A 20,747-nucleotide genomic window follows, 5' to 3' on the forward strand; every position below is an offset into this window, starting at 1 on the left:
CATTATCAGGGCGTGTCCACATGCAAGTGGTCCATGATTATGAGTTTACGGGGGGGGGGGTCACTCCTTCGTGGGGTTCTGTTCGGGATTGTCCCACCCTTAGCCTTTGGCTAAAAAGCCTTATCCCGCAAGGTACCGGTGTACCAGTTACTTTATAGGGCGCCGGTGATTCGCCCATAGTCAGAGCCCCGTTAGTGAAAACAGTCTGAACCTCGAGAAGGTGGAGTTGAATTTTGGCTAGTCTCTGGTAATATAAATACAAATTATATTTTTGTAGATATTCTTCCCATCCCTTATACAGACCATAAGGCTATTTACATTACAATTAAGTTATCTGGTGAAAATAATGCATCTTTCAATAGGAAAACTTACTGGATTTTGAACAACTCCTTGCTTAGAACAGACACTGTAAAGCACAAAATTACAGAACTAATTCGTTACTTTTTTAATAAAGCAATAAATGAAAACTGTTATGGGAAAATTGGGAATTTAAATTTGAGGCTGCAAGTGTTTTGAGAAACTACAGCTCTAATTTGGCTGAACTTAAAAAGGCAGAAGACAATTCAGTTATCAATGATATTATGATACTTTCAAAAAAGAATCAAGCTAGCTACACAACAGAAGACAGAGTAACTATGGCAAATCTACAAATTAAGCTAGATGAAATTTACAAAAATAGGGCAGAGGGAGCCCTTATGAGATCCAGACTGCTAAGTTAAATACTATTCAGCAACCTCAGCAGATAGATGATATCATAACGACTGATTCAAAAACTATTCCTAACCACTGCTGTTCTTTCTATAGTAAAGTCTATAGGGGAATTATCAGTCTACGTCACTCTGACGTCACGCAGGTTCTACTGCGCATGTCGGCTGCAGCAAGGAAGCGGCCGGTATCATCATCATGTTGTATTGTGCAGTCGGTTGCCAGAATCGTTTTGACAAACAAAACAAAACGCTCAAGTTTAACCGAATTCCGTCAACTCGCACCCCTTTTAATGCTAACAGGAGACGTCTTTGGTTGCAAGCAATCAGAAGAAGCGATTGGAGCGAGGAACTAATTAAAAATGCCCACATTTGCAGTGATCACTTCATAACAGGTAAGTTAACGTCAGGCCTCAGCTAACAGGCTAATCAGCCATAACGTTACACCGCTCGTTTTAACTTAGAGCAACAAACATTAAATAACATAATTATTGAGTCCTATGCATATATAACTCACAAGGTCTGCAAGCAACAGAGTATTTATGTTCAAGTTTCAGTTGAACTGCCTTAGAAGCTAACGTACCTTGGTTCAGTTTTGCTAAATTGTGTCGCTAGTAACTGTTAACGTAGTAATGGTAGGCCAATGACCAGTTTTGGTGCGTTAACGTTACTGTAAGTCATTGGGATACACTATTTGTACAGGAGAGGCATCTGAGGACTTCGACAGTCCTGACTTTCTCCCATCTGTCTTCTCGTACTCAACCCAGTCCAGCAAAGGCGGTGCAAAACATGAGAGGTAAATATGGTCACTTCCTTGTGATTTGTTGCTCACTGTGATCACCCAGCATGACTCGACATAGCATGACCCGAAGTGCAGAGAAGAAATGGTGAGTAATTTAATGTAGCTATATTTTTTGTCAGGATTATCTGTTAGGCCAGATAGTTTCTGTTATGTCTACATTATCTCATGAAGCCCTTTGAGGCGTGCTATGTGATTTCCACTGACTTGAATTGAGGATGTGATAAACCTGTGGTCAACTGGGTAAATTAACTGTTTTGTACTAATTGCTTGCTCTCTTCTGTGTGTATTAGATATGAGAGAAAAAGAAGGGATGAAACCCCCCCCCCCCCACAGACGGCCAGACAATGGACATCAATCCACAGGAGTTGTTGATGAGGCTGCATTAGAATCCACATGCGCTTTTCCAAATGATTGCGGAATGGAGCCTGGTGCTGGTCCTTGCACTGGTAAGCACTTCTAACATCTTAACTATTGTAGAGTAGGACAATCATTACCGGGATTAATCAGGTTGTCCTGTTTATATATTTGTTGTGAAAAAGTATTTGGCCATGATTCTGTTTGGCACAGTCTGAATGATCACCCAGAGTGTCGCCTTTTCCCAGATATGAAAAATAGGACTGTGAATTTTCTATTCATCTTTATATCTAATCTCTTTTTCAAAAGCCATGGTCCCAAAGGCTCTCCATGTTGCCCCATTTTTACTTAAACTCTTCACAGAAAGTATTAATCAAGGCACTCTCCCCCCTAGTCTAAGTCAAGGCATACTTACCCTAATACCTAAACCCAAAAAGGGTCTACTCCTCATTGAAAATTGGTGCCCAATATGCCTCCTTAACAATGATTATAAAGTCCTTGCCTCAGTATTTGCCAAGATAATTAAATGTGTGTAGGACTCTGTAATCGGAGAGACACAATCCGGATTCATGCAAAACAGACATTTAATATCTGATAACAGCTTTATCCTTTTTCTAGACTTCTATAAAGCCTTCGACTCCATAAATCATAATTTTATCTTCAGCTTTCTTGAGAAATTTGGTTTTGGCACGTTCTCTTGTTGTGCAATCAAAACTTTATATAGTAACTCTAACTGTTCTATTAAACTCAGAAATGGCACTTCTCCAAGATTTGAACTCAAGAAAGGTCTTAAACAAGGTTGACCAGTCTCACCTTATTTGTTCCTTTTAGCTACTCAAATCCTTGCTGATCACATCATTATGATAATTTAAAAGGAATCTCTGCTGCAGGAAGAGAGATGGTAATTAGCCAGCTAGCAGATGACGCTACTATTTTTTTTCTGAAAGACAGCAGTCAAATATCTTATGCCCTTCACCTAATTCAGTCCTCCTCCAAAGCTTCAGGACTTTACCTTAATATTAATAAATGTGAACTCCTACCTGTCAAAGATTGTTCAGTCGTATCTATCTGTGACATTGCGGTCAAAAACAGTGTGACATATTTAGACATAATTATTACAAAAGATCAAATAGCAAGATGTCCACTGAACTTCGACCCCATAATTGACAAAACTAAAAAACGTCTCAATCAGTAGCTCCAACGGGACCTGAGCTTGAAGGGTAGAGTTTTGCAATCAAAAGCAGAAGGAATAGCTCGACAAATATATACTGCCCTATCTTTGTATTTAGACACTCAAATCCACCGACCAATTGTAATTTAACTTTGTTTGGAGGAATCGAACATACTACCTAAGGAAATCAGTAGTGATGAATTCTTATGAAAAGGGAGGCTTACATTTCTTAGAATTTACAACCCTAAATCACACGTTCAAAATAAATTGGATCAAGTCCTATTTAAAGAATCCTACCTCTATTTGGAATATCTTTCCACATTATATATTTTCAAAACATGGTGGTCTTAATTTTATTCTTCATTGTAATTATAATGTTGATAAAATCCCTGTGAAACGTTCGGCATTCCATAAACAGTACTTCTCTTGTGGCATTAATCTACAAACACAATTTTTCACCCCACATTTTTCATTTGGAACAACAAATATATACTTTATAAGAACAAATCTTTGTTTTTACAGAACTGGTATGACAACAAAATAATGTTGGTGGGTCAGCTCTTCAACAAGGAGGGTCTTTCACTGAAATATGAAGAGTTCAACTTTAAATTTAACCTTGCTGTCTCATCTAAAGAATACGCTGTCGTTTTCGATGCTGTTTCTGCAGAAGTTTGTGCACTCTTTAAAAATTCTTCCTCTGGATTTAGATGACTCCCAATTGTTGAACGCAGCTAACACTGCAGTTGGCAAAATCTGTTTTGCTGTATCTCATGAAAATAATAACGGAGCTATTCGTGCTTTGTTCCAACAAGATATACGTAGTCTCTGTACCATATGTCGTTTTTCATTGGAGTACATTTATTACTAATATCTGTTGGGAAAAGGTTTGGATGCTACCACATACATTTTTGATGAATAGCAAAATAAAAGAGGTTCCCTTTAAATTATTACACAGGTTTTACCCAATGAGTCAGTACCTGAGAAGACAATGAACCCCAGTTGTTCTTTGTGCAAAACTCAAATTGAGACAATCACATATTTATTTTGGGACTGCACCTTTTCCAGAAAACTTTGGAAGGAACTAAAGGCTTTTATTATGTCTAAAGTCTGTAATAATTTTTCCCTTAAATGGGAATATGTATTGTTTGATTTCCATGACACAAATAGTGAAAGTAACTAAGTTTTACTTAATAAATGTTTTTTTGCAAAATTTCACATCCACAAAAGTAATTAAAAAAAAACATTCTTCTCTGCTTTAATGATAGAAATTCAGAAATATATCTCTACCATTTCCAGAAGCACAAACAGAAAAGCAGTCAAAACATATAATGCTTGCTTACATTATAAAAATTTCACTTAATGTACACTGTAAATTTACACCCTGGCAAAAGTGCTTTATTTTTGTTCAACATTATCATCATTATTTTAATACTATAGTTCATTAATTTTCTTTATTTACTTTTGTTATGAGCATTGAATGTAAAGGTGTAAGGTTGTTTATAGTTGATTGGTCTGATGATATATATGTACAATGTTCCTGTATCGTTTGTATTCTTGTCAAGAACAAAGAAAAAAACCTACTGATGCTGTACTACTAACCTTTGATGAGCTGTAGAGGGAGTATATGGAGGCATTAACGCATGCTGTCCCAGAGGAAATGTTGATAATCACTCCTTTTCCTCTGTGAAAGGAGTAGCAAACACACACACACATGCATGCACACACACACAGGCAAACACAAAAAGCTGCCCTTATCAACATGCCTACCAAGCTTAAAACTAAATATTCTTTGGCAACAAGTCTTGTTTATTGCAAACTAGATATGATGAAAAACACATAGCAGACCTGTTTTCCATGCCTGGAAGAGTTATTCTGCACATCTATAAAGAAGAAAAAAAATATATGCAGATTTTATGCGAAAAAAGTCACACTAAAGTCATGTTTTTTTGTTTTTTTAAAAGTACAAACCTTACAAATTCTTACCTTGGCCATAGTTTTTACATTGCAGTTGATCACCCTTACAATTGCCTGTAAGCATAATATGGATCAATATCAATCACTTGAGATTACTTGTGTTATAAGGAATTACAGGATGTTTCTTTTATCACATTGGCGGAAATGGGCTTCAATACTTAAGAATAAATATGTTATAAAAAGATCATCATTCTATTTATGTATCTGTAATGTGCCCTTTTCATCTTTTTGTAAATATTTCAGTAACTGTTTCATCTTAAAATATTTTTTTAAAATGGCGCCTGGGTAGCGTAGCGGTCTATTCCGTTGCCTACCAACACAGGGATCGCCGGTTCGAATCCCCGTGTTACCTCCGGCTTGGTCGGGCATCCCTACAGATACAGTTGGCTGGGGGTGGGAAGCCGGATGTGGGTATGTTTCCTGGTCGCTGCACTAGCACCTCCTCTGGTCGGTTGGGGCGCCTGTTCGGGGGGACTGGGGGGAATAACGTGATCCTCCCACGCGCTATGTCCCCCTGGTGAAACTCCTCACTGTCAGGTGAAAAGAAACGGCTGGTGACTCTGCATGTATTGGTGGAACCATGTGGTAGTCTGCAGCCCTCCCCGGATCGGCAGAGGGGGTGGAGCAGCGACCGAGTTGCTTACAAGAGCAGAGTAATTGGCCCGGTACAATTTTTTTTTTGGTTGGGGGGGGGGGGGTAAGAAAAATAAATAAATAATATTACCCAGAATTCTAAGCTCTCTATTTACGTTAAATGTAAGTGAAAGTTGTCAGTGAGAGGACAAGGGGAAATAGTTTGTGGGCTCATATGCTTACTACAAGTGTGTAAAAATAAAGCCCAATCCAATGGGGGACTAAATCAGATGATCAAGGATTCCACTTGTAACCCAAGAGTCTATAATGTCCTATTCTTTCACACACTTAGGAGGGGCCAGTGAGAGTGAATGGGGGCGTGTGTTCATCGCGAGGAAGGAAATCTAATAGAAATGGCATTGCTTATTTGTTATATGGTCCATCAGTTTGATACACAATATTGGGCCTATGAATCTGTTGAGATGGGGTACAGTTAGGAGGTAGGTGGCAGACTAATGCATAGGAATGGTTCATTGCTGGTCAGCAGCGGCTGCTGCAAGCAAGTAGACATCAGCAGCTAACCTACTGCTGTGTCTGCTTGCAACGAAATAAATTTGACCAGAGAAAGGGGGCAAGGAAGCAGAAAAGGACTTGGCATATTGTAGTGCAGTGGTTCTCAATCAGGTCCTCAGGTACGACCAGTATTGCCGGTTTTCTGTTCTAACAGGTACCTGATTGTGTTCACCTGTTCTGTCAATAATTGCAGACATCAAATCAGGGAGATTTATAACCTAGAACAACAGGTTAATGTAATTAACTACTTGGCAGAATAGATAACGTGTAATCCAGATCTGGTGCACAAGTTCTGTTTTTGTTTTGGTCTTTGCATGTGGGTAACCATTTGGGAGCTGCTAAGCCTTATTAGGATGTCTGTTTAGGCAATAGCTAATGCAGTGGCTCAGGAGGTAGAGCAAGTCGTCTGGTGACTGGAGGGTTGCCGGTTCGATCCTCGGCTCCTCCTCGCAAAAATGTCGGTGTCCTTGAGCAAGGCACCTAACCCCCTAACTGCTCCAGATGAGGTGGTTGGCGCCTCACATGGCTGACACCAGCGTCGCTGTATGAGTGTGTTGTGTGTGGGTGAATGTGAGGCATTCATTGATTGTAAAGTGCCTTGAGAGGCTATTGTAGCTAGAGAAGCGCTATATAAATGCAATTCCATTCATAAAACCAGCAATATAGGTGGTACCTGAGGACCTGATTGGGAACCACTGTTTGAATTGTTTGACTGTTGTGGTGACCTTTGTGTTTTGGTATAATGAAACGGCCGCTGTGCCCGAGTACACAGCACTCTGTTCGTCTGGGCTTACATCCGCAAACTGTCACAGTAACCCATGCTCATTTTCAAAGTACCCTACAAAACCACACATTGTCAAAGACTTGACAGTAGCTTTTTGTAGTTTTTGTTTTGTTTTTTGCTGTCATTTTAAGGGCTGACAAATGCAACAACGATTAAGGCATTATTAGATAATAGGAAAGAATATCCCATGTTAATCATGAAGCGTTGCACCAGATATATTATGGTTAATGGACTCATATTATACTATATTGTATCTACTGAAGGGTGCAACGGGCCATGATTCTGCACTTTTGTGAGCAATGAAGCTAAAAATATAAGGAAATGTGCTGGGCATATCGGCTGCATTCCTGTTTGAACTTACTGAACTTGTCTTGTCCTGTTTGATTTGTTGTTGTTAATCAGATTGCGCGACCAGAGCTCTCAGGTAGAAATCACACGTAGCTCTTTTAATTTTACATTCGCCAACCCGATAGATGTCAGTTGACAACACAGACAGTAAAGCAGCACACTCGTTAACTACACATAACACTAGCAATTGCAGACCAATGTTTAGAAAATTAACAGTCCAGTTCTACCCATCGGTTTGTTCTGTGTCTTCATTGCGGGCTGCTATCTCTGTGTGGGATGTAGTTAGGACAACATGCTGCACTAACACAATCTTCTTCTCTCGGACTGTTTTTTTTTTTTGTTGCCTAGTTTATGTGTTAGTTTGGATATATGTGTTCTTGTTGGGATGCATGTGTTCTTGTAGTTTTTGGATATGTGTTTTTGTCTGTGTCGCACTGCTGACCTGGGCGAAACAATATTTCGTTTCATTTCATGTACACAAGTACATGAAGTGAAATGACAAATGAAAGTGTTCCTGATTCCTGATACTGTTGGTACCATTTGCAAACAGCTGAGCCAATGAAGATGTTAGAGATCGCCCTCCACTTATTTCATTTGCTCTGGCTGGTAAACACTGCTCTACGTTTGCATGCGTTTTACAAACTAATGTGCCAGCAAGTGAATTTCGTCTTCTGCATGGTTACGTTTCCTCTTTTGAGACATTTTCTTCGACTCTGTATAATTACCACCGCATCGCACATTTGTAAGCCTGCTAATATGCATGGGCTTAGAAAACAAGGCAGCTAGACAGGTCTGAGTAGGATGCTGTGAGCCCAGTTTCCACACATGGTTGATGAAGGTTTAAAGAATCATGAGCAGCTGGGTCATGGTGACTATTTTGATATGCAAAATGCAACAGTCAAACTGAGAAAGTTGAGAGAAAACACATTACAAAATCCCAGGGATGAATAACTATAATCTTGGCAAAGTCACGCTCACTCATTGCGTAAGAGCTTCAAACAAAAACACATAATTCTCACGGCTGTAGAAGGCCCACATTATACAGCACTGCTGATTTGAAGTGATGTTGGATATTTGGAATAGCGGATGAATTGGAATTTGTGTAAATCTTAAGATTAGAGGCCAATACACATTTGTCATTTAGAATCCTCTTATATTTGGGAATAGATTCTTAAGTTTGTGTGTACTTTTGTTTATTCACATGGGTTTTTGCAAATTATCAAGCTATAGCTTTTGGAATGTGCTGAGTCCATATTGACAGCTATGTAGAAAAGTTCAGTATGTCGGGATAATTTAGGGTCTTGTTGAAACCCTAAAGTCATACATTCTTGCTGGTTGCCAGTTTGATCCTCAGCTCCTCCTTGAAAAAAATGTCGAGGTGTCTGAGCAAGACACCTGACGCTGTTACCTTGCATGGTTGACGCTGCCGTGTTTGTGGGGGTGAATGCAAGGCGTTCATTAATTGTAAAGTGCTTTGAGTGGCTGTTTAAATGGACTGCATTTATATAGTGCTTTTCTAGTCTACCGACCACTCCAAGTGCTTTACAATATATGCCTCACATACACATTCATACACTGATGGTGGAGGCTGCCATGCAAGGCGCCAAACTGCTCATCAGGAGTAGTTAGGGGTTCAGTGTCTTGCTCAAGGACACCTCATCCCGCTCTCTGGAGGAGCAAGAGATCGAACCAGTGACCTTCCGATTATTAGACGACCCGCCTCTACGTCCTGCAGCCCATTTCCCATTTCATTCGCTCAGTGCTTCAGTATCATCACACATTAGGCAAGGCAATTTTATGTAAACCCCCCCCCCCAAAAAAAAACACAGACTTGTGGGTCTTACCTTCTCCAGGTCTGGAGTTTCAAGGAATTTGCTGGGGATGAGGGTTGGCAGTATGCCTACATTATTGACTGGGATAGAAGATTTTTTTCTTATCAGTTAAATCAGCAGATATAATCAGTCATATATTTGCAACCTTTTTTTTCTGGTGACAACACATTTTTATGATTCCAAATTTGCATTTAGAAACAGAAACAAGGCTGACCTAAAACCCCAATTTTCAAGTCCATGAGGTTGTTCTCAATTTCATCAAAGACGGTTTCCTCTGTGAAGTCTGCAACAATCACTTTCACCTTCTGCCCGGTGGTATCCCCTGTTAAAGAGCGATAAGGCGTAATGGCAAAGCATTTTTCACTTGTATATGCAAACAGGAACTTGGGACACTTGTGATTATAGAAACCCGTGGCTAAATGAGATAACTGCCATGGTGTTTCACTGGTTGCCCCACCTATCTCCTTAGCTATCTTGTCCAGTTTCTCCTTTGTTCTGCTTAGGATAACCACGTTCATCCCCTGAGCAGCCAGCTGGGGGCAGCAGTGATGCATTGAAGGGTATAAAGAGAAAAAAAAATAATACAGATCAAGAGCAAATTTTGCAAAAACCTCCAAGTCTTTGTGTTAGTCTCTGCATGGAGTACTGATAGTGGGGGATTGTTGCATCAAAATAATTCAGATCATATAAGATCTGTTGTAGGTCAGAGAGAAGTATGTAAATTGACTCTCCATAATTTCTCTGTGACCATAGTGTAGACATTGAGAAGATAACATCCATACATAGCCGATGAAATTGTTTAGTATGCATTTTTAAGAATATAACTCTCAACAGAATCAAGTCCACAGAATATACATGAGTGATGCAGTCAGGCTGTCTGAAACTGTTGACCATTTTAAACTACAAGTTCATGTTTCTGAAGCATACCGTTAAAAACGAGATGTGTGTCAATCAAATTTTGAATACATTTTTTTTAGCTTACCTCAAAGGCGTATGCCTTCCCTATCCCATCTGACCCACCAGTCACCACTGAAACAGAAGCAGACAGGCCAGGAGGAAAGTGTGTCACAAGCCAAATCAAAGTTCAGTACGCTACCATTTTAACACCGGCTGAACCGTGAATCAAAGGGTTATAATCTCATCTCTCTCGCTCTCCCTGTGATGTCAGTCAAACTGCTGTGTGTGTTTATTTGTTGATATCGTCATGGTGTTCTAACACAGTGTACCCACATCAGCACAGCATGTTCCTCAGCACTGATAAAGATGGTCATGTAGACGGAGAGTACAGGCAGGCTTTTTCCCATCCCACCACTTTCCCATTTCCCTACCATCCCACAATTTCAGATCTGATTATAGGAATCCAACACATGTGCTCAGACTTGTCCTCAGATGAGGAGTGATGGGCATCCACTTCCACCTGAGTTTTGTCGTCTGTAGTTGACAGAAAAGAAAAAGACGGGGATTTTTTTGTTTGGAATTGTTTAAACTTTTGCAGAAATGGGCACAATTTGGAGGCATTAAGGCCACAAGCATTGGCAACCAGTAACTGACTAGTTATAGGGAAAGTGCAAGCAATGAACCTTAAGCTGTTGGTGTGTAAATGGGCTGCATTTTATATAGCGCTTTTCTCACTGCAACAGCCACTTAAACCGCTTTATAATCAATGCATGCCTCAAATTCACCCCACACTAATGGCGGTGTCAACCGTGCAAGGTTAAAGCAGTTAGGGGTCTTGCTCAGGGACACCGACATTTTTGCGAGGAGCTGAAGATCGAACCGGCAACCCTCTAGTTACCAGATGTCCTACTCTACCCCGTGAGCAACCGTTGGCCCTGTGTGCTTCTCGGCTGAAAAATGTAAAAGCTCACCAAAGCTGTGAACACCATTTCCATTTTCTGACTAACCGAAGATGGTATCAGAGGGTAAAGCCGTTCTCCAAAACAGCTGAATTCAAGTTATTCAAACCTTTGTCTGACATTCCAGCCTTTGCATTTAGTTCCCAATACCAAACAAGGCCATCCCTGTTAATTACAAAACAATTGCTGACTAAGCATTGGAACAAATACAGTTGCCCAGCACTCACCCAGCTGATTGGGGAATTTCTTCTTAGAACCTCTTATGCATGCACATAGAAACACAATTACGTACACACACACACGAGCCTAATCAGTGATGTATTGTACAGTGCTCTGAAGTTGAGGACTTGGGAGTTGGAGAGTGAAGAGTTGCTTAGTGGCCCCATTAATGGTCCACCTCAGCATGGTCAGTTATCTAAAAGGGCCTTGAGGCTTCTGTTCCAAAGAGGCTCTCTCTGTTTCTCAGTGGCCTGTTTGTCCGGTGTCCTCCCGAGTCCACACGATGCCAGAATATTCTGCTTTCTATCCCCTATGATCTTTTATGCCTCTTTGCGGCGGATGGACTGAGCTCAGTTAATTAAGTCTGCTGGTAAGTGAACAAATGTTGATGCACAGCAACAAAGTCCCACCTACGGAGACTCGGTAATAAAGCGGCCCAGAGCATCTCGAACTGAATGGCATACAAAGAAGAATGTTGACATGACAGCAACAGAAATGCAGAATGCCGAGTAGTACAAATCACCCTCTACGCTACACTGAACATGGTGAAAATGAAGCAGTCGTTACAAAGGTGGGCACATAAACACACGTATCATTAAACACTCACGCCAACAAACATGTAGTATATGCACACTGAAGAGATTTGTTTCCCCTTATGCACCCTTGCATTACACAACTCGGGTATCTTGCGAGGAGACTGCTCTGACAGGAGTAAATAAAAAAAATAAAAAGTGAAATTTGTTTCCAATTGTCCAGAGATGCCTTGGCATGACCTAGAGAATCTGAATGTGATTTGCCAAATAAGTTTTCACATGTCTGGAATTTGCCCTCGGGATTCTTGGAGAAAAGTTTCCATCCAACCTAGAACAGTTTGTTCTAGGACACGGGCTTAATTGCAGTCCCCCCCCCCCCCATCATAAAGCAGGGCTTTTATAAAGCAGAGTAATGCAGCTGCAACAATAGGGGCGGCTCAAGGAGTGTTTTAGAGGATTTGGTATTCTTGTCAGGATACTGTCACGGGGAGAGCAGGAACAGGACACAAATGCAGACAGCGGAAGAGCGGCTGGGATAAAGCAAGGCTTTAATTTGACAAAGGTACTTACTGAACTATAGGTACAAAAACATAGGGGAGGTATGAAGCACCAAGCCAACATGACCTAACAAGGGTAAAGTTGCTTATAACCCGAGAATGAGCCAGGGCAACCGGGGGGGGGGGGTATATACATGGGGAGCCGATCAGGTAATGGGGGAAAGGTGAACAAAGCAGGGGCAGGAACAGAAAAACACAACCGTGACATGAAAGTAATTTGTTTTGAATTCCTGCACCAGCTGGGGAAAGTAATAATCTGCCCTCCCTGAAGAACTTGTGTCAAGATTCTCTTGAGCAAGGCACTTAATGCCATGATGTCCAGGAGTTTGTTTCACAACAGTCGATGCTATACTGCATTTATAGCAGGAATGAACAGGTTACAATTTGCAAATGATTCCAAGGCAATGGAAAAACAGAAAAGGTACAATCACTCAATTTGAGCTTGGCAAAAAAAAGGTCAGAAAAAATCCAGGGACAATTTAAATTTATGATGTCATGTATTCAAAACGCTTATCTCGGAGGATGGCCTGTTCTATTTACAGAGATAATCCAGCCAGGTCCCCTCAACAGCCAGTCCTGTAGTAACTTTGTGCCTTAAAGGAATTTGTCTTTTCTGGTCACCTTAACGGTGCTGCACGTTGCAGACTAGTGGAAAAAGCGCACCACTTCACACATTATCCCATGTACTTGTGACTGCCTAGATGCAAATCCCAACTTGCTAAAAATGTTCTCTTTATTGTCTCTCATTACAGCATCATAAGAACACAATAACATTGACAGCAGAAACAAATCACTTGAGAGGAATGATCCAGTCACCTCCCTCCCCAGAACAAGAAGGTAAATCAGAGCCCAGCATGTTATTAAACACTGCCTTCCTGAGCATGTACAGCCCCGCATTGCCATACAGTATTACGTAACCTCAAACAAGTGATCGAGTCAAAACAGGCGAGAGGAACTTTATCCAACCTGCACTGAGCATATTAACAAAGTTTTGTGGAGAATCTGTTTAAGTATGAATTTTCTTTGACGGCTCACTTGACAGCTTACCAGAATTGCCCTGCTGCAACAAAGCACAGTGATCTGGTGCCATTAGCATGTAAAAGGCCATGTCACACAGGTAGGACATCTCATTTAAAACTCACCTGCCCATACCAACGGGGACTCGGGGTGGTTAGGCCCCTTTAGTTGGAAGTTATCTTTGTTGTTGATTAATGTGTTTTATATTTGTAGTTTTTTTGTCTGGAGCTCTGTGGGAATATATGGAAAAAGAGTATCAAGATGTCTAGATGGTTCACACTACTAAAATAATGTCGCTGAATGTTAATGGTCTAAATATGTTAAAGAAGAGGGAAAAGGTTATGATTAAGCTAAAAAAGGAGGATGTACAAATCATATTCCTCCAAGAGACCCATTTAACACAGATAGAGCATGGGAAACTTAAGAAATATGGGTACAGACATTCATATTATAGCTCCTACAAGGAAGGGCGCAGGAGAGGTGTTGCAATTTTAATATCAAACAAAACTCAATTCGATTATGATAGGGAGATTGGAGACAAGGAGGGGAGATATATTATAGTGAAGGGGAGGTTAGAGAACAAACCAGTGACATTGGTAAATATATACGCCCCTCCTGAAAGTGATAAAAGATTTTTTAAATCTTTGTTTGATGAGATAGCAAATGAGTCAGAGGGGGTCTTAATTTGTGGGGGAGATTTGAATGTCGTTTTGAATCACAAAATGGATACGACCAGTATCAAAAGGACTAAAACACAGGTCACTCGATTTGTAAATATATCACTGGAAGAGATGGGGATGGATGATGTGTGGAGACAATTACACCCTCAGGAAAAAGACTATACACATTACTCAGCTGTACATAAAGTTCATTCAAGGATAGACTATTTCCTTATGAGCAAAGACGATATTTACAGAGTAAAGGAGTGTGGGATTGGAGGGGCGGATATCTCAGATCACAATCCAGTATATTTAGAAATTAATTTGAATTGTAGAAAGCGAAATACAGTTTGGAGGTTTAATGTGGGTCTACTGAATAGTGAGCAGAGTAAGATTATGTTAAAGACGGATATTCGGACATATCTAGAAGAAAACAGCAATGGGGAAGTAGACCCAACAATATTTTGGGATGCCATGAAGGCGGTCATCAGGGGAAAGTTAATAGCACATTCAGCATTGATCAAAAAGGCAAGATCAATTATATCCAGAAAGAATACGGACAGGTTAAGAGAAATGGAGAGGGAATACCAGACTGCGGGAAACCCCGTGGTGTTGGAGCAAATCAAATCGGCTAAGTCAGACATTAATAAAGAACTGTTAGATGAAGTTGAGAAAAAAAGCTTGTTTCTCAAACAAAGATATTATGAAACAGGCCCGCGCGCAACTAAACTGTTGGCAAAACATATTCGCAAACAGCAAGCAGTTGGCCATATACATAAGATCAGAGACCCCCATTCAAATGAGTTAACGAATATACCAGAAAGCATAGAGGACATATTTTTGGGATATTATAAAGAGCTATATTCACAACCCACACCTGCACCCGAAGCGGAAATTAATACCTTTTTGAATTCATTAGATTTACCCTCAATTGGACGGCTCCAAAATGACAAATTAACAGCTGACATCAAGATGGAAGAGGTGATAGATGCAATAAATTATTTGAAAAACAATAGAAGCCCGGGCAGCGATGGATACCCTGCAGAATGGTACAAAGTGTTTAGGGAAGAGCTGGCACCGATACTTCTGAGATCCTTCAATTGGACACTTCACAATAATAAGATACCACCATCATGGTCAGAGGCAATAATCACAGTCATTCCAAAACCGGGAAAGGATAAAGAATATTGTGGGAACTACAGACCTATTTCATTATTAAATTAGATTATAAAATATATACGACAATTATCTCCAAAAGGTTAAACTCATTCATAGGTGATTTGATAGATGAAGATCAAACAGGATTCATGAGAGAAAGACAAACGCATGATAATATCAGAAGGACATTGCATATTGTTGATCAAGCGAGTAAGAGAAAACAAGCTACACTATTAGTAAGTTTAGATGCAGCAAAAGCATTCGATCGGGTGTCTTGGAATTTTTTGTATGCAGTATTGGAACGACTAGGGTTCAGCAATAAGTAAATACAGTGCATTAAAACATTATATCAACAACCTAATGCTCGGATTAAAATAAACGGGAGTTTAACGAACAAGTTCAGTTTGCAGAGGTCGACGAGACAAGGATGCTGTTTGTCTCCGACACTGTTCGCGTTATTCATTGAGTCTTTAGCGGAGGCCATTCGCCAAAATGAAGGAATTAATGGAGTGACAGTGAATGGCACTGTCCACAAGGTGGGGCTATTTGCTGATGATGTCATAGCCTATCTTGAGCAACCACATACATCACTCCCTCAACTAATGAAGCTACTAGAACTATATGGTCATTTATCTGGATATAAAATTAACATCTCAAAAACACAGGTGCTAGTTCTCAATTATACTCCAACCACAGAATTCAAGGGAAAATTTTACTTTAATTGGTATCTAAACAAAATCAAATATTTGGGAATTTACATTACCAAGGAATTGTCTAAATTACATAAAGCAAATTACGGCAAGATCAACGATGTGATGCAAAAGGATATTGATAGATGGTCCACTCTGCCACTTGACTTCAGCTCAAGAATTGAGACAGTTAGAATGAATATTCTACCAAGGCTTCTTTATCTATTCCAATCGTTGCCTGTAGAGGTGACTCAAGCTCAATTTGATAGGTGGGATAGGACAATATCTAGATTTATTTGGGGAGGGAAGAAGCCCAGAGTAAGGTATGAAACTCTCCAACTCTCAAAGGAAAAGGGAGGTATGGGTTTACCAAATCTAAAAGAATATTTCAAAGCTGCCCAACTGAGATATGCTGTTGACTGGTGTAGGCAAGATTACATGGCCAAGTGGAAAGTCATGGAAAGGGAATATGGTGGGTACCCTATCCAGAATATTTTAGGGGATAAAGAAGTATACAAGAAAACAAAAACCCACATGGATTCAGTCACATTATTTACACTGGAGTTATGGTTTAAATTGATTAAAATCAGCAAATTACAAGATGAGATACAGTTATTGAGATGGGTAGCATATGATAGAGACTTTACTCCAGCGAGGCATGACACAGTTTTTAAACTGTGGGTTAACTGGGGAATCACAGCATGGTGCACTCTAGAGGAAAAAGGGGAGATGGAGAGTTTTCAGGGTATGAAAGACAAGTTTGATTTGGAGAATCATGACTTCTTTAGATATTTACAATTAAGGGATTATTACAACAAACGTATCAGGAGAGGACCCTCCATGGAGGTGAACAGTGTGATTGAAATTATAATCAACGCATATAAAGGGAGAAAATCTAGGACTATATTTGTACTATATCAAACTCTCACAACTAATAAACACTCAACTACATATATAAAAGAAAAATGGGAATTAGAATTTGGCACAGAAATTACAGAGGAGGACTGGCAGAATATGTGGAAAGTTCATCAATCCTCCACTAGTTCGCGGATATGGAGGGAATTCTCCTGGAAAAATCTGATACGTTTTTTTATTACACCAAAAATCAAAAATAGATACTCCAGCACCAAACTGTCATGCTGGAGGAAATGTGGAATAGAGGATGTAGACCACTCGCATATATTTTGGAAATGTAATAAGCTAGCGATGTTTTGGGAGATGGTTCATGATGTAATACAAAAGGTACTTGGATATGACTTCCCTAAGAGCTATATGACCCTCTATTTCTGTAATTTTAAAAACGACGATATAGGGCCAAGTGATAGATGTTTGGTTAAGATACTGCTGATTGCGGCTAAGAAGGCAATCACAAGAAAATGGTGCCAGGTGGACGCCCCCACACAAGGACAATGGATGGAAATAGTGGAGGACATTCATACAATGGAAAAACTGACTCATCGATTGAGACTTACAGTACCTCGGATGGAAGACCAGTGGAAGAAATGGACATGGTTTAAGGAGCAAACACGCGACAACATAATTCATGACAACACTTAAGACTGGAAAGTTAGACCCACAGGAAGCTCATGTAGTTCATTTTTTTGTGTGTTTTTTTGTTTGTTTGTTTTGAGTTGCCCTGTTGGGCTTGTGTGCAAGTAAATGTAGACAATTCAATGTTTACTTCTGAATACGGATGCCATGTTTGTATTGACCTAAAAACTTCAATAAAAACTAAAGTGATAAAAAAAAACTCACCTGCCCACTCTCCCATTGAGGTGAAAAATGATTTTGGCAGTGGGAACCACAGTTTGGGATAAAGGATCTTACTGAAGAGCAAAAGTTTCACTCCATAGTAGAAAACAATTGCTGAACCAAGAGAAACGAGGAGGAGTTCCATGAAATCCATGTCGTGCTATGAGGTTGATGGTCTGACAAGGCAAACCCAAGCGTCTGTGTTTCTGTTCTGAGAGAGAAAGACTTTAGTCCAGTGAGCCAACAGAATGATAGAGAGAGAGTATAGCTATCCAAAGCCATTCCCACATCTTAAAGAGGCAGACACACGCAGACACGGACCAACATCAGAAAGACGACACAATACAGATACATACTCTTAGAGAGAAAAGAGCGTGTATGTTTGTGTGTCTGCGTATGTGTGCTTGTTTGGGATGTGGGACAAACAGGCACACACACACACACACGTCACAAAGACTACATACAACTCAAACAGATAATATATCTCAATGCATGCTCTATAATCCGGTTGTAGAAATCTCAGAAAAGTTGAATCGGCTCATCTGGACACCAAGTTTAGTCAGTAAAGGTTTCATCACTCAACTAAGTGACTTCATCAGTCTCAGCTGACTGCAGGTATCCCCAAACTTATACACAGTACAGTTGCAGAACGACCGAGACCGGTGGTCTAACACCGGTTTCATATGCAAATTGCCATGACCATTAATTAGTTACAATGGTCATGTGTACTATTCACAGAGGATTGGGGAATATTTTTGTACAGGTGCATGGCATATATTGCCATTTTGTGTCAGTCAAGTATCATTTTCCTGAGGTGCGGCGATGTTCCTTGTGCTGCGCCTGCTGGTGTTTTGGTAACTTGCCATGCCCCAAAGTGGGAGGAGAGGTGTGGTAGATGGGTGTCATTGGCAATCCAATGATGCACCTCACGTTAATGCATCTTCACATCGTTTTTCACAGTACCAATTGAGTCACATGTTAACACACATCCTCTCTCAGTCTGGTAGTATCTTTTGACACTCCATCCATTATCCAAACCGCTTATCCTGCTCAGAGTCACGGGGATGCTGAAGCCTATTCCAGCAGTCATTGGGCGGCAGGCGGGGAGACACCCTGGACAGGCCACCAGGCCATCACAGGGTGATGGCACCCCTTTTAACACTCTATATCAAGAAATCATTAGTCCTTTAAAACTGGTGCCGGTGTCTTGTGTTTTCTTTCTCAGTAGATGCTTACAGATTTTACTGTATTAAATCACTTCCAGCTGTAGTCCCTCCTCAGGATGCTTTTCTTTCCCTGGAGTAAAAATTCCCTACCTTCCAGGGTTTGATGGCTCCCTGCTTTTCGTGTGGTCCACAAGCTGTACTCATCCTCGCTTGAACTTTCAGAGTCTGTATGGGTAGTATCTTGTTTTGTTTTCACATTTCTTGTTACTGTCTCTTCCTGATACTGACTTTTTGTTTCTTTCAGGTGAGAACTGCTAGTCTTTGGCTGATCAACGAGGTAAGGACATGGTAGTAACAGATTGCAACTTGTAACTTGTTTCTTTCTGTCCCCTTCTAGCGGTTCAACCACATACACTGGGCTATCTGTCCCTTTTCTCTCTCTAACCATGTGGATCTGATTCTCCCAACAGGCATGTAACTTGCCTGGGCCTCCTCTTTCTGATAAATTTATTACCAGTGCATGATCACCGAGTTCAAGGACTGTGCTCCGTGCATGTTGGTTGCAATTCTTTTGCCCTCTTGCTGCAGCCTTTTTCATATTCGTCATCACAATTTCATAAGCTTCCTGCATTGACCTTTTCCATTTTTCTGCATATCCTACATGAGACTGTGTGTTTCTCAGTTCTTTTCTAGGAAGCATCACGTCAATGGGCACGGTTGGCTCCTGGCCAAAAAGGAAGAAAAGCCAGTTGACTCATGTCAGGAATCAGGAATCAGGAACACTTTATTTGTCATTTCATTTCATGTACTTGCATACATGACATGTAATGTGAATGTAAGTGAAATGTAAAGTCAAATTATATGCATGGACAACTTTGTTGAGATGATCAGCCCAACTTGATTTCGGAGTCTCTTCAAGCGTCATCAACATGCCTAATAATGTATGTTGAAATGATCTTCTCGTTGGGCTGCTTTTAGATCTTCTACTGCTAAAGCTTGGGCTGCCACTGCACCACTGTTCACCTCCTCAGGCAATGCGTCTATATTGCAGGTGATCGCGGAGATCCAGTCTCTCTCTCCTCTTTTCTGAGCTTTGAGAGCCTGCCCAATTGACTCCAGGACCTCTGGTGGGCATTCTTGGGTAAACTCTTGGATGACTTCTTCAATGGGTGTCGGCCTCCTTGATAGGAAATCTGCATCGTGATTAATAATTACTGCCCCCTTTTTTATACTTTTATGGAATGAAATACCAAGTTAATATTGCGGGGGTTAGAAGATGAATTCCCTTCCCTTGTTACTGGTTTTCAGTTAGGCATGACTAAGCAAGAACATTAATTACATAATAAATATCTGCCCAATCATATTTAGGAGAAAGATGACTGATGTGGAGCTGGCCAAGCTGACTTCACAACACTTGCTATCGTCTCCCACGTGGAAAAACAATGCTCTGCATTTTTCTTTGCTTTTAGCTAGATTGAGAATTCAAATTAGCCTGACATGGTTTGAAAGCTACTGTGCTAAGCTAACTTGCAGACTGGGGTACATCCGAATCTGTGTTAATCATGGAAGTGGATAAGTAGCTCAGAAATGTAGTGTAACCGGTTATATTTTTGCCCGGTGCGGGATTCGATACAGGGTGTACTGCACCACAAGGCGACATCACTAACCGCTCGGCTAAAGGGTCAGACCCGTTAGCTAGGGGCTAACGTGTCCTATTAGTAGTATCGAATCCTGCACCGGGCAAGAAAATAACCGGTTACATGAGTATTGTCTGTGAATGTTCTCGTTCATCCAGGTCATGGTTATCCAAAGGAGTTGAATCGAGTGCAACTGGACTTGGTATATATCCGTGAAGACGTTTCGCCTCTCATCCAGGAGGCTTCCTCGGTTCGTGCCTTTCTGACTAAACCAAGCTAGTCTGACTGGCTGGTGATGAGACTCAGAATTTATCCTCTTGGAGTCGTTGTCAGAGCTATAGATGTCCATGGCTCTTTGTGTCCCGATGTTTACCAACGCCCATCGCCTA

General features: G+C 40.6%; 1 protein-coding gene and 1 long non-coding RNA gene across 2 annotated transcripts in view; one reads left to right on the forward strand and one right to left on the reverse strand.

The window, feature by feature from the left end:
- hsd17b3 (hydroxysteroid (17-beta) dehydrogenase 3) overlaps window positions 1–17,773 on the reverse strand; it is a 66,592-nt gene extending 48,819 nt beyond the window's left edge. Inside the window, exons 1-8 of the mRNA XM_056286011.1 lie at window positions 17,559–17,773; window positions 10,098–10,144; window positions 9,573–9,648; window positions 9,330–9,437; window positions 9,128–9,195; window positions 5,015–5,059; window positions 4,877–4,911; window positions 4,631–4,712 (exon numbers count right to left, since the gene is read on the reverse strand). Of these exons, the coding sequence (XP_056141986.1) occupies window positions 4,631–4,712; window positions 4,877–4,911; window positions 5,015–5,059; window positions 9,128–9,195; window positions 9,330–9,437; window positions 9,573–9,648; window positions 10,098–10,144; window positions 17,559–17,709 (612 nt within the window). The 5' untranslated portion in view covers window positions 17,710–17,773. The remainder of the gene's footprint in view (window positions 1–4,630; window positions 4,713–4,876; window positions 4,912–5,014; window positions 5,060–9,127; window positions 9,196–9,329; window positions 9,438–9,572; window positions 9,649–10,097; window positions 10,145–17,558) is intronic.
- Window positions 1,846–19,420, forward strand: LOC130117795 (uncharacterized). The gene is made up of 4 exons (XR_008810718.1): window positions 1,846–1,952; window positions 13,033–13,117; window positions 19,026–19,058; window positions 19,404–19,420. It is a non-coding gene; the product is annotated as an uncharacterized LOC130117795 (long non-coding RNA).
- Window positions 19,421–20,747: the final 1,327 nt, after the last annotated feature.

The sequence above is a fragment of the Lampris incognitus genome, chromosome 1 (genome assembly GCF_029633865.1).
Source record: "Lampris incognitus isolate fLamInc1 chromosome 1, fLamInc1.hap2, whole genome shotgun sequence".
Lineage (NCBI taxonomy): Eukaryota > Metazoa > Chordata > Actinopteri > Lampriformes > Lampridae > Lampris > Lampris incognitus.